Source organism: Hydra vulgaris, chromosome 11, assembly GCF_038396675.1.
Source record: "Hydra vulgaris chromosome 11, alternate assembly HydraT2T_AEP".
In the NCBI taxonomy this organism is placed as follows: Eukaryota; Metazoa; Cnidaria; class Hydrozoa; order Anthoathecata; family Hydridae; genus Hydra; species Hydra vulgaris.
In genome coordinates, this window is record NC_088930.1 from 10119645 (window position 1) to 10135044 (window position 15400).

At 26.9% G+C, this 15400-nt stretch overlaps 1 protein-coding gene across 1 annotated transcript; it reads right to left on the minus strand.

Annotated features, from left to right (window-relative positions):
* Positions 1 to 8365: 8365 nt before the first annotated feature.
* On the minus strand, positions 8366 to 9046 carry LOC100200450 (periculin-1-like). The gene is given in 2 exon segments (NM_001280810.1): positions 8366 to 8574; positions 8779 to 9046. Coding segments are annotated over 2 exon segments (477 nt in total).
* Between the last annotated feature and the right edge of the window lie 6354 nt (positions 9047 to 15400).

Sequence of the window (15400 nt, forward strand, 5' to 3'; positions counted from 1 at the left end):
TCATACACAAAAAAAGAGGCTTTAAAGAAAAGATGATCCAAGTTCATTAGATTCAATCTAAATCAATAATGAATAAATTAAATATTAATCTTTAGGGTAGATAAGGGTAATATGAGCACCTTGGTAATATGAGCATACTTAAAGATTTCTTAGATGTAAGCAGTAAAGTTAAAGTTGCATTGTATTTTTTGAATCAACTTTATGTGGTGATAACAGGAATCAGTACAATTAGCGTAAATTTATATGCAGTAATTACTGGCTATCATCTAATTAAAACGCTGTTAAATTTTTTTCGTTGTTGAAATAATATCATCACGCTGAATAAATCTGTGGCGCGAAATTTTGGTGCTAAAATAATGAAATAAACTTTTTTATAAAGAAAAACATGTTACCTAAAAATCCAATCCATTTTTGATTGAAAAACAATGCATAGAAATATTTAGTTTTAACTTTTTTTAAAGATGTCATTTTTGTATAATATGAGCATGCTCAAATTGCCCAGTATTTTTCATTGAAATTATCTCGGGTAAATACACCAATTAACGGCCATTACCCATTTACTGGCCATTTTGAAAAGCTTTTGTCATAAAAATCAATGGCACAAGTTGTCCTATATTATTATTTAAACTCAATGACTTCATTAAAACTTTGTAAATATCGCAATTTCAGGAAAGTTCTAGAAGGTTTTAGTCGCTAAAATTAAATGCCAAAAACAAAAAAAATGTAACAATTTTACGCTTTGTTCTCTTAAATTCATACTTTATAGTCTTTTTTTTGTGCGTTGCAAGTATTTGTGCCTGTCCATTCAGGAAGGAAAAAAAAGATAAATATCTTATGTACACTTTGAAACAAAAGTATTTAGTTGATATTTCACATCTAACGTTTTAACTGAATTAGATTAATCCTTTTAAATAATTCTACTTTTAAAGTTACTTTAAAAGTAGAATGCTCAATCATTTTAAAGTTACTTTTAAAATCATTTTATAGTTACTAATTTTAAAGTTACTTTAAAAGTAGAATGAACTCAGAAAATTTTAGTTAATTATAATTATAGTTAAATATGTTTTGATAACATTGATTTAATAAAAATACACCATTAAAGTAAATATATGATTTTCCTAAAAATATTTTATAAATGTATGTATAAGGATAATAAAAAAACGCATGCTGTGGACTGAGAATAACATGAAACTAGCAGTACATGCAGTTGAATCAGGTATGTCTCAACGGAAAGCAAGTGTATCATATAAAGTTCAGCGTTCGACTCTGCAAACCATAATCTCTGGAAAGCCCAAAATAGGAGCGAAACCAGGGAAAAAGCCAATGCTAGGTGACCTTAAAGAAAAATTAATTGATTATGCTGGCAATTGTGCCCAAATGGGAATCGGTTTTGGTAAAAAAACATTTATCACTTATGCTGCTAAGCTTGCTAAAAAACATAACATAAGTTTTAAAAATGGTCGACCTAGTGAAAAGTGGTGGCAACTACTTAAAAAGAAACACGGTTGTGTAAGTCTTCGTTGTCCAGATCCTACAACTTCTATACAACACACGTGTATGGAAAGGATAAAGGTTTCCAAATATTTTACTTCTTTAAAGTTCTGATACAAAGTAAGAATTTACAGGACAAACCAGAATGTGTTTGGAACATGGATGAAACAGGGATTCAACTAGAGCATAAACCTAGACTTGTTGTTGCCAGGAAAGGCTCAAAATATATTCAGAGTCGAACAAGTGGCAACAAGGAAACAATTACTGTTATATGTTGCATAAATGCAGCTGATCAAGTTATACCACCTCATATAATAGGGAAAGGAAAAACTGTACGAACTCTTTATGGTTTTGATACCGAAAATGCTCCAAGAGGAGCAACATAGAGTGTGTCTGAAATGGGTTGGACAAAACCAGGTATTGCGGAGTTATGGTTTGAGAAAACATTCCTTCCAAATATTGGCTCAGCAAGACCACATGTTTTAATCCTAGATGGACATGACTTACACAATTTTGTTGAAATGGTTGAGCTGGCTATCGTAAACCAAATTGAAATTATCAAGCTCACACCAGGTTGCAGCCTTGTGACAGAACAGTTTTTAAGTCGCTGAAAACTGCCTATTCTGAGGAATGCCAAACAATGATGAATGACTACCTAGGTGTAGTAGTTTCGCATTCTAACTTTTGCGGTTTATTTTCAAAAGCGTGGAAATATGCTATGACTGACACAATTATACGCCCAGGATTTAGAGCTTGTGGAATTTATCCCTTTAATCCAGATGCTATTCCTATAGAGGCATACATCCCAAACATTTTTATATAGTAAAATTTCAGATGCTGTCCCAGGTCAAAATGTATTCAACATTTTAACAATAAACAACCTTCCATTTCCGATCTATCAGAAAACAGCTTTGCAATTAACTCGCTGTCTTCTACCAAACCAGTAGAAGAAAATGAGTTTATTGATTTTTTAATTCAAGAAAATGCTGTGCAATATTCAAATATTGTTACAGAACACAGCTATGCAAGAATCAAACCGGTACAAGACAATGAGTTTATTGATTTTTCTGTTCAAGACAATACTCTGGGTTTGAATATTGATACTGATATATGTCTTGAAGTAGTAGGAAGTAGAAGTAATTGAGTCAACATTAGATTCAAATGATAAAAAAAAGTTTTTGCAAAACATTAACAGATCTTCCATTTCCATTTGCTAATTCATCTTGTCTATCAGACAAATATTCAGATGTTCTTACATAACCTTCTCCACTAATTAAACAAACAAAAAAACACTCAAAAAACTTTAATTTAAAGTTTTTTGTTCTGACCTCAGAAGAGGCTTAGAATACAAAGCTTGAAGATAAGGCTTCAAAGGTAGCTAGTGAAAATAGAAAAGTTAAAAAACAAAAGATTTTGAAAGAAAAAAAAAACTCTGAACTCTTGTAAAAATGTGGCTCGTAACTGGCGTAAGTACCCTAGTTTAAAGTCCTAAAATAGCAGTGGTTTTAATTGCTTTTTGAATAAAAACAAAACATAGTAAAAAATTTTAATGCTTTAGCAATGCTAAATATTTTTCTGCAATTTAAATTCAAAAAATTTAAATTTTTATTGTTCAAAAGTTTGAATCAATAAAATGAAAAAAACACAAACTAACAAATTTAACAAAAACACAAATTTTTTTTTTTCTTTGCGGAAAATATGGTAGACTTATCAAAAAGTGACTTAAAACTTGATCTTTTAATAAGTTTAGGTAATCACAATTCATTTTATTTCAAAAATGAGTTTTAATTGTCAAGTTGGTATTTTTTTTATTTAATTAATGTTATTTTTTTGAGCTAATTCAAAGTAACGGAAAATTACCGGTATTAACTTTCAACGGAACGGATTTAAACGGATTTTTTTTAATGCAACGGTCAAAGACGGTTTTTAGTAGTTCACCAAACGCTAATGCTTACTAATAATACAGTGATTGACTTTTAGTATTTATAGCAGAGCTATTGAAGTTATTTCTATACTTGAGCAAAGTTTTGCTAAACATTTAGTACATGCTTATGTTTTTCTTGTTTAAATTTTTTTTTATTTTTTTTTTTTATTTATTTTGCCGTTGATAAATATTACAAAAAAGAAATTACAATAAAAGAAAAATCCTGGCCGGAGCAAGAAGAAGACAGGTTGTCTTATCACCGAGCTTCGTCACACAAAAATTTACATGCACAATAAATGATAAAAGACAAAAAGACAGTATAAATACAAAAACAAAAACAAATCAAATACTTCAGCAATAAAATAATTTGTTGCTAACAATCTTCCAGCAGAATAATTTTAAAAATAAAAAAGTAAAAACGACAGAAAATCATGAAAGTTATAAAACCACAAAAGAAATGCGTTGTTTAATTAAAAAAAAGCAATATGTGTAAACAAAAGTATTTGGGCTGATTATTTAATATCATCAAAAATATGAACGAAAAAGAAAATTTTATTTTTGTTATCTTTTATACTAATGGTTAGAAACCATTTTAATAAAAGCTAAAAAAAGTGATAAAGATTTAATTTATTTTCAAGCGATTCAGTCCAAACCTTTAAATTGTTTTCAAAAAAGGTATTTGAAATCTAATATATCGAATTCCATGTTCAGTAAATACCGTTTTGAATCATCCTTAAAACTTTGCAAAGTGCAGTTTAAAACGAAGTCTTGTTTTTTACTAAAGATTGGAAGAAATTTTTTTCAAACTAAAGGTCCCCGATATTGAATTTGGTATGAACTTAATTTAAGAAGGTTTATGGGAACACAAAGTTATTCACTGAAAATTTGGTTGGATATTTATTGGAGATTTCATTAAAGTAGGATTGAAATGTTACTGGAGAAAACCCAAGTTTTGCTTTAAACATAAATAACATTACTTGATGAATATTAAGCTTATAAATATTTAAAGCTCCAAGCTGACGTAAGAGAGGTTCGCATTGTGTTTTTCTATTTGCCCCAAATACTATCCTGCAAGCATGTTTTTGTTTACTATAAATTTTTTTGAGTTTAGTGTGATTAGTGCTACCCCAGGAAATGTTACAGTATGAAAGATAACTGTGTATAAACGAAAAATATAAATTTTTTAAAGACTCGTTATTAAGAAAAGGTTTTGTTCGGTATAACATGGCAATATTTTTTTAGATCTTACCTTCAATATATTTAATATGAAATTTCCATGACAATTTTTCATCTAAGAGCACTCCCAGAAAGTTTGTAGTCAATTTCCTTTTAATTATTTTATTATTGATTAAAAGATTGGGTAGTTTAAGAAGAATATTCTCGTCTTTACTAGGTTTATGGAATAGGATAAATTTTGTTTTTTCTACATTTAATGATAGTCGGTTACTTATAAACCACTCGTTGATCTTATCTAGTTCTTCGTTAAATATTTTAAAAAGAACAGTAATATCTTTGTGAGAATAAAACAAATTAGTGTCATCTGCAAATAAGATAGTATTTAATACTTTTGATGATAAATATAAGTCATTTATATAAAGTAAGAACAATAATGGTCCCAAAATAGAACCTTGGAGTACTCCACAAGTTATTAAGTTGTTTTTTGAGTCTTTTGTTTCTATAAGTACAAATTGCTTTCTGTTAGTTAAGTATGATTTAAACCAAAGTAAACTTTGATTTTTAACACCATAGTTTTCTAATTTTTTCAAAAGAATTTCATGATTTACTGTGTCGAAAGCTTTGGATAAATCAATAAAAACCCCTATTGTATACCAATCACTATTAAATCCATTTGATATATGCTTAACCAATTCAATTATTGCATGGTTACTAGAATGATTTTTTTTAAAACCGTATTGATTTTTATATCAAATCTTATTTTCAGATAGATATTTATAAAGTCTGTTGTACATAATGCGTTCAATTAGTTTAGAAAAGCAGGGTAAGACTGAGATTGGTCAGTAGTTTGAAATATTAGTCTCATCGCCAGATTTGAAAATAGGTGTTATTTTTGCAATTTTTAGTTTATCTGGAATATGAGCTGATTTAAGGGAGAGATTAAAAATATGGAATAATGAGGGTTCGATAATATCAAAAACAGATTTAATTACATTAACATTAATTTGATCTATACCTGCACAAATTGTCCTCGTCAAAAAAAAAAAAAAGTTTGCTGAGAAGAAAAAAAACAATGTTTGCTGGGAAGGAAAAAAAGAAAATTTGCTGAGAAGGAAATTACTCTCGTATAAAATAATGTACTAATTTGTTTTGTTTTATTATTTTATTACTTTTTTTTTAATTATATTTATTCAAATTGTGTTATCACAAAAATGTATTATACATTTTAGGTTCATTAGTTATATGCATTTAACAGTATAATTAGTGTTTATAAATTATTTTTTGATGTCCTATAAATTTCATAAGACAATTAAAAAAGAAATAGGCTGATATAATTTAATAAGTTCTGTTACTAATAATGTTCTTGATCCATGTTTTAGAGCTAGTCAAACCCTGTTTGTATAAATATTTTACTATAATAAATGTTGTCATATAGTAATAATAATATAATTAACTCCCAGCTTTCATATTTTGATATTTTTTAAGTTTTAATAGATGATGGTTTTTATAAATTTCATAAATATTTATTTTACAAAGTTTATAAAAGCCATCATTTAAAAAAACATAAAAAAATAGCTGGAAGTAACGATTATTAAACCAATATATTATTTACAAGAATTCTTATAACTGCATTTTGTAATATTATAATATTACCAAAAAGATGAACATTTTTGACTCAGGCTTGGTTTTACTATTGTTGGGACCCAAACCAAAATTTAGTATATTACTCGACCTAGTAATTTGATTAATAAAATAAGTTTTTTACCAATAACATCAAATAAATAAGTGATACAGGATATAGTGTTATTATTACCTTCATGATATCACTTTCACTACTGATAAGAATTAAGTTATGCAAACTCATTTTTCAAATGAAAATAAATCCAAATCGTTTTTGTAAGTTTCAGCAAGCTTGCCTCCGACTGACTCGATACTCCCAGAATCGAATTCCCCCAACTTAGAGAAGAAAGCAAAGAGAAATGATATATGATCATTGGCACACACTCTCCGGTTATAAACAGACACATTGTGATCAATCACTGAAACGAAGCTCCGATTATTCATAACATACACGTTTTTTAGGTTCTGGCTATCATGGTATTCAAGTGTAATTTAAAATTTTGAATTGCCTCGTTTTTTTTCTGCTCTTTCTAAGATGTCATGCCAGAATATTAAATATGTTCCAGCTTCCAGATGTAGCATATGTGCATAAAGACCCTGGGCTTTGCTGCGTTTTTCAGCTAGATTATTTTTATCATTGTGAAGCTGTAAAAAATATAACTCGTCAAAGGAGTTAAAAAAACGTACAGCACATGAACATCTTTTGGCCACTCCTATTAAATTTAAAGAATCTCTAGCACAAGGTTTCATTTTATTTTTTAACTTTTTTTTCTCATTCATTTTCTTAAATTTTTAAATTTTTGTTTTTTTGCCATAAAAAAATACGTATGTCATTTGCAACGTCACGGCATATCAATAAGATAGATAACAAAATTTTTAACAACCTTTACTTTTTCATAATTACCAATTAATTTTTGTATAAATTATGTTGTTTTTTTGTTCTTGTTGTTTTTTATATAGTTATTTTTATATAGTATAGTTTAATAAAAGCAGCTAGGTTTTTTTTTAAAAATGGAGTATTGTTTAATAAAAGTAGCTAGATTTTTTTTATATAAATTATATTTTTTTATTTGTTCTTGTTGTTTTTTAAAAATAGAGTATCGTTTAATAAAAGTAACTATAATTTTTTTGGGTTTGGCCCAAAAGCTCCATTTTGTGAATCCGGCACTGGTTTGACTCATCAACATTAGATTTCAAAACAAATACACCGGGGTCAAGTAGGTGAGTATACTAAGTACTGCTCATAATTTATAAAAATCTATCACAATCTATTATACTCCCAATATATCATAATAAACATATATATCACAAAAGATATCTGAAAGCACTTTTCTAATTTTAACCAACTGAAGTTTACCTTAGCCTTTCATCTTACACTCATCCATATTATACTTCCTTATCCTAACGTAAGATGCAACGTAATTTTTTATAAAAGTAATAAATCAAAAGGTTTTTCTAATACTATGGGAAAAATGAATAGAACTTATTTGTTATTGAAACAGGCCATTAAATGATAAAAATTTAAGACTTTTGTATTAATACCTGTTAAATTCGCAATGTACTAATTTTATAGCAAACCTCATAGATGCAATATTACGAAATGCAATACTCAGATGCAATATTATGAAATGCAATATTACGAAAATGCATTATTACAAATGTAATAATATATGTCTGTTACGTACAAAGTTGAGTTAGAAAATTATCAATAAAGTTATAAAGACACCAAAAGAAAATTATAAATCATTTAAAAAAATAATTTTAACTGAATATCTCTAAAACAAAGAAAAGTGTAAACACATTTTTATTACCAGAATTTATTTTTGTTATATTTAAAGAATGTCAATACGATTACTTTTCAAGTACAATAAAAGCATTCAAATTTCTTTTATTTTTAATTCATCATTATCAAACATAAGGAGAAGAAGGGGAGGGGGAGAGTCAATCTTAAGCCAGATCGTAAGGACGATCGGGTAAAAATCAGCAAAATATAGGAACAAAATAATAATAAAATTGGGTGAACTTTTTTATTTAAATTGATATAAGTATTACAGATTACTTGCTTTATGTTTTAAAAACAATTTATTTATACAAATTATTCGTAAATTAAAAATACTTTGAAGTTAGTTTAAGTTTCCTTCTTTTAAGCAATCTTCAGTATGAACGAGATTGACATTCATCGTACTCTCCAAGACATTGTCCGAGCCCCTTATAGCCGGTCTTTGCACAAAATGTTAATCCGTATGGGCATGGCATACATATAGGCCTTTTATTCACACAAGCTATATAACCAGCTCTGGGCTTGTTATCAATAGCGTAGTTGCCATCTGCGCGATTTTTACATTGCTTTGTGACATCAATATCTAAATGATTTATAATAAGATATCAAAATATCTAAATAAAACCAAAACATTTAAAAAATTATTAAGAACTAAACAAAAACAACTAAAAAATCTTAACAATCAAAAGTTATGACAGATGTTAGCTTAATTTTGTAATCATAATGAAATTTGTTTGTAACAAATAAATGCTTTACGTTTTTAATAGGTTTATTGTACGTGACTTACCTAAGCAAATAACCTTCTTGGGTTTATATCCACTCTTAGGTTGATACTTATTTTTAGATTCGTATTGGTTTTCATAGTCAGGCTTTGATGGTTTCTTATTGCTGTTGTATTCAACTGTAGGTTGGTACTCGTTTTTTGGCTCGTACTGATTCTTGTAATCTACTTTAGGCGGATTTATGTTCGAATCGTATTGAGCTTCAGATTCTATGAACTCATCAGCAGCGACAAAAATGATAACGGAAGAAATAAAAATTATTTTCATAAACATGTTTGCTTAACACTTAGTGCTTCAAAATATCCCAAATTTATTGTTAGTTTATGCAAGTTTCTTCAAATTGTTATTACGACTTAAAGTATTTATACATTTTTAAGTCCTAAAATCAATTCCCAAGTGACACAGTTTTGAATAGTTATGAAAGTAATAGACAAATATTTAAATAGCTAATTAGACAAGTGTTAATGAATGAAGAGGGTTTTATTGATTAGTAATTTTAAAGCTATTTTATTAAAATTTAAACAACAATTAAACATTACTTAAAGTTAATGCTTTGACAATTAAATGATGATAACATATTAACATATGACAAATAATATTTTTTTACACATTGTTATAAATTAATATATGGTTTATATATTTTACGTTCACAAGACAAATTAGTTAAATTACAACATTTTATCAGTTCTGTTTCTGTTTATAAAATTTTTGACTTTGTGTTCAATGTTCAATTAAGTTTACAAATTCTCGAGAGATTTCAAATACATAAAATTGAAAATTTATCTAACAGTAAGTTGTTTTAGGTATTTAATTGTTAATCCCAATAAGATCATTTAAATTGTAATTTCTTTAACAATACATTTCTAGTTTCCAGACCTCTAAATTGAATTTGAAAACTTTTATTTAAAAAAAATTATAATTCTTGTTAAATATCATTTAACCTTAAAATTGAGCAAGTGCCTAAAATAGGTTCTATTTTTTAAAATCAGAAAACAAACCTATATAAAAAATTGTTAATGCATACTAGAGTAATTACGATCAAGTAGCATAAACTAGCGTAGTCGCAAACCTACGTAAATGCGAACAAGTTGCTTAAACGTGTCAAAGAACAAATCAAAGTTAAGGAAAAAGTTTTCTTATGCTTTATCAAGCAAATATGAGCAAATATGTATTACTACTTAAATTTATAAATAGATATATGTAAGTAACTTTTCACGCACATTAAATTTATAAATAAAATTATATAAATATTTGCAAACTTGCACTTTCATTAGTGTTAGTAAATTTAATAAACGATTTTGTCGTGACTTTGCATTCATTAAAATTTAAAATATTTTTATTGAAAATTTAATCCACTTTATTTGAAATTTTACAAACTTTATTCTTATTTCTAAAATTATTAAATTAATCATAAATGAACAATCTCTAAAGAGACTTTCGTTGACGTTATATTTTATATAACGTTATAGTTTATATAGAAACTTTAGTAGACGTTATATTTTATGACTTTCTTTAAAAAGTTTAACTTTTATGTCTTACTATAAAGTGTTCTATTATAGACGAGTCATTAAAAACAAAAGATTTAGTAGTTGAAGCAGCATGGTTTCGTGTTTTTTTGTTATTGTTGTTTTTTTTTTACAGGTAAATTCAGGAGTTTTTAACACGTAGTAAAACGATAAATAAAATTAATGGGGTTTTCTATTGCTGGGTGGCACATGTCTTGTTTCTCTTAAAGACGGCTGGGAAAACTATATTTAAAATTAAAGTCAACATAACGCACAAGGTCAGTTTAATGATAGTCAATGAACTAAATGAAACAACATATTCATCATTACAGAAATAATTAAAAGAATTTCGAAATCGATAAACTTTTATTTTACTAAATCTAAGTACAAATCCTCTTGTTTGTTTAAAAGAAATAAATATAATGTAAAACTAATTTTTTCAAAATGCGTCATCATTAGTTATTTTTTCAAGTTTTCATTTTTGTTTTAATTTTTGTCCTTGTAAATTAAATGCAACAAATTTAAAAAAAGATAAAGTTTTTATTTTCAGAATCTTTAAACTCAAAATATTCGTCGATAAAAGTATTAACAAAATGTAGTACAACGTTTTACATAAAGAAAAAAAGTTTTAAACAAAAGTAATATCGTAAAACGGGGTTTGATAGGTTTTGGGCATTTTTGCTAAATAACTCTTCAGTATTTTTTTTTTTTTTTTTTCGATATAATGTGATACATCTCCTTTATAGGATTTCATTGAAAATAAATTTTTTTTATCCTATACAGTTTTTTTATCACAGAAATGTTAATAAACTTACTCCTTTGTTTTGGGTGACTTTGATAGCTTTGACTTTATTTTTGAAAGTATTTGTTAACATTGCAACTTTAACAGTGAATTTTTGCTTTAGTTAAATCATTAAATTAACAAAAATAAGAAATCATAAGTTTCAACTGTAAATATGAATTGTTTTATCTTTTATTAGGAATTATAGGGCGACAACTATTCATATGCTTAAGTGCAATATGTATGAGAAAGTTACAGTAGCAACAAAACCCTCTGAAACCGGATATCTAAACAGGTTTTTTGATTTTTCAACTTTCCTTAGGAACATCATAATCGTTAATTAGTTTTTCTTAGGAACATCATAATAGAGTTGATGTTTCTGGTATAAAATTTCAGTGAAACAACGCTTTAATGTTCTAAAGTCAAGCCAAACAGATTTTGAATTTTCGAATTTACTTTGAGGAGGGTTACTACGTATACACCCTATGTAGCAGTTTGCAGCCTTACAAAGAGAAAAAAAAACTGACTAGTCGCACTCATGTACATAATACTAACAGTTTCTTCAGAATGCTGCATTTTTGCTACAAGTTTAAGGCTACTTTTTACTTGTTTCAGAGCCTAGTTTATCGCTTAGCCTCATCATGGTTGAGTTTATTAGTATTATGAATGTTTTGTAGTGTAACGGATAAATTATCAAAATATATACAAACTGAATTTCTTTTCATTTCAGCTTTTGCTGGTTTTACGTTGTCAGCGATTCTGACAGTCATATTGTTGCGAACAGTAAAGGGTTTCATCACAATCAGGCCCATGTAAACTTTTTTTAAATTTTAAATCAATGACACTTATCCTGTCCAATAATCTTTCACTAACAGACGTATATCCATACTGTTCAAAGGTATTTTCAAATTTGTCAAGATGCTAAAAATTTGTTGTCTTTTTTTTATTTTATTATTTTTTTGCTGTTGTTGTTGTTGTTGTTTGAGTCAGTTTAACTCAAACACAAGGTAAGATGAATACAACATAGCTTCGCTATAATTTTCTTCTAATTCCTGCTTGTCTTCCCTTACACTTTTTGTAATGCTTTTTCGAGTCTTTGCTTTTTCAATGCTTTTTCTAGACATTTGCGATAACGTTGTTTTAGTAATTTTATCACATTTTGATCTAGTGGTTGCAATAATGGTGACCCAGGAAAAAAAAGTTCTATAGAATTTCTATAAACTTTTGGAACATATGGTCTATAGAAATTCTATAGAATTCTATAAAATTTCTATAGAATGTCTATTAACTATAATATATGTCTATTAATTTCTATAGAAATTGCTATAAAACTTTATTTTCTATAAAATAAAAAGTAGAAAAAAAAGTTCTATTGGAATTTCTATAGAAATTAACAGAGATTCTATAGAAATTTTATAGAATTTTATAGAATTTCTATAGACCATATGTTCCAAAAGTTTATAGAAATTCTATAAAACTTTTTTTCCTGCGGAGTTGCTATGTGTTATTAGGGGGAAAGAACATAACTTTGAAATTCGGGTTACCAGTAAATTTATTCTAAGAACAATGCAAGTTGCACTATCTACTAAGAGAAGGGCCTTTACGAGAAGATTTTTGTTGCTCTTTCCTTCATTGCTTTTCTTCCAGCAGCGGATTTTTCAAACAATTTGTAACATTAGTTTCATTGGGCAAGCTTTTATAGACGAGACCAGTTTTGTCGCAATTTTATATTTGTTTAGGTAAAAAGCCATTTTCAGCAATATAATTTTAAAATTTATTTTTTAATGAATTGCTAGCTCCACATTGCAAGACGTACTCTCTCCACAAACAGACAAAATCTTTAAACCATGGCATTGTTTAAAATTCGTTAACCATCCATCAGTTGCAAAAAATGTTTTAGGTCCATTATTTGATCTATTTACTTCGAGTGCTTTTGATTTTATCATTTCATTTGGAAATAAATAGTTTAATTGTTGCCGCTCCAAGAACCAAGAAAACACTGTATCGTCGATTTCACTATACTTTATTGTCTTCATTTGCTTAATCTTACTCTGATTCACAAACGTTTCAATTTCTAAATTTTCTAAATTTTTAAAAATTCAAAATTTTCTTGATTTTCTTTTACTCTACTTGTTGTAACTTTAGCAACTTCGTTACCAATGTTTTTTGTTTTCTCACCATTTTCAATGTCCTTTAAAATGGATAGTTATCTTTTAATAATATTGAACGTCTTTTTTTCTTCTGATTCGAATTTTATTGTTGAATTTAAAGCACAGAAATATTAATTAATTTATTATCTACCAGAAACTTATAGAATTCAAGTAACTATTTTATTTAACAGAAGTTTACTTCAATACTGGCAGCACAAAACACAAACATATTTCAAAAACAAAATTATTTACAATTTGAGGTTATTGTTTTACAACTTGTGGTTATTTTTTTACGATTCGAGGTTAATTTTTTGCAACTTTGAGGTTGAGTTGATTAATTTATTAATCAACAAAAACTAACAAAAAACACAAACTATTCAATAACAGAATTTTTTATAATTTGAGATTGTGTTGTTGTGAACAACTGATTTTACTTCTTTTACTTCTTTTTTTTAAAAAAATATTATATTTGCAACAGTTCGATAAATTAATACTTATTGAAACATAACTCAAAATGCAAAAGTTAATAAGATAGAGTAAAATATTTTCATTTAAATATTAGAGAAATATTTTTATCGGAGCTTTATACAATTATATTGCTGTGGTCGTATCAGTTTTTTGTATTTTATCATTTTATATTGATAGTTGTAAAGCTATGTTTTTGTTTTTTTTTATTTGCTTTGTATATTTTAGCCTTTCTGTTTTCGATATATATTTTTATATATCTATACCATCAATCTGTTATTTTGGAATGATTGCCTGTTTAAAAAACTCCTTATAATTGTTCAATTTAATAATTAGGTTTTTTAATTTTGTTTTCAAAGAGTTTTCTTTATTTAAATTTATTAGTGTTTCGCTATTACCCAGGAAAAAAAGTTTTATAGAATTTCTATAAACTTTTGGATCGTATGGTCTATAGAAATTCTATAGAATTTCTATAGAACCTTTGTTAATTTCTATAGAAATTCCAATAGAACTTTTTTTTCTACTTTTTATTTTATAGAAAAAAAAGTTTCATAGGAATTTCTAAAGAAATTAATAGACATTTTATAGAAATTTTAGAGCATTATTTTTTATTTCTATATAATTTATATAGGCCATATGTTTCAAAAGTTTATAGAAATTCTATAGAACTTTTTTTCCTGGATTGACAGTATTTTATTGTATAAACAGAGACACCCATACGAATTCGAGAATCTTGAGTATTTTTTTGTTTTAAATGGTAATTTAACTTTTCCTGTCGCATTTTTGTTATATTTGTTTAGGTATTTAAAAAAAACTTAGTGTGTAAAATGTTCTGGTACCAGATCTACTTTTTAGGCATGAAAAGCAAATGTATATTTACCAAAATATACATTTTGATGAATGTTTATTTAAAAGATATTTTGTGCTTTCATCTTTTCCAAAAAATTTCCATCTCTGTTTTGATGTTTATTGCAATTTTAGGCTTTTTAAAAACTCTCTTCCTTTTATTTGTTATAGTATATAATATCTTTATATATCAAAAATAGAACTTTAAAAATGTTTTCATTTGTATTTTAGAAAATTGGAAAAGATTTTTAAAAAATTAGTATAAAAGCGACAAGATTTGAACCCTCGCGTTGTACTTCGGAAGCGCAACAAGCAAATCACTTTGGGCACTAAGACACACTCAAATGTCGATTTTAATCACTATTTAAAACACAAACGACAAAATGCAGTGAATAACTTTACATAACGGCAAATAAATGCCTTAAATCAAAATTAATATTATTTTGCTGCAATGCAAATTTAAAATAAAAGTAAATTTTTTTTAAAGTAAAAATATCTATTGAAGTTCAAAAATGTTAAATTTTTTATTTTAAAAAATAAAAAAAGAACTTTTTTTTTTAAAAAATAAATTAAAAATTAAAAAAAAATGTGGAAGAGCAAGTATTTGAACCACAGCATTTTACTTCGAAATACCAAGACCTAACCACTTCGGCCACTGAGACGTTTAGTTCGATAAAAGTTTAAAAATTATTAATTAAACAAAGACCGGCTGCCGTGACATCCGCGTCAAACCCTCATGAATGAGTAACGGCAGCAGCATTAAATTCAGTATTAAAATATTATATGATGATGATCATTTTATATAAAAATTATAACTTTATATTTTACTGGATAGCAATTGAAACTTTTTACCTAAAAATGAAAAAAGTGATCTTACGAT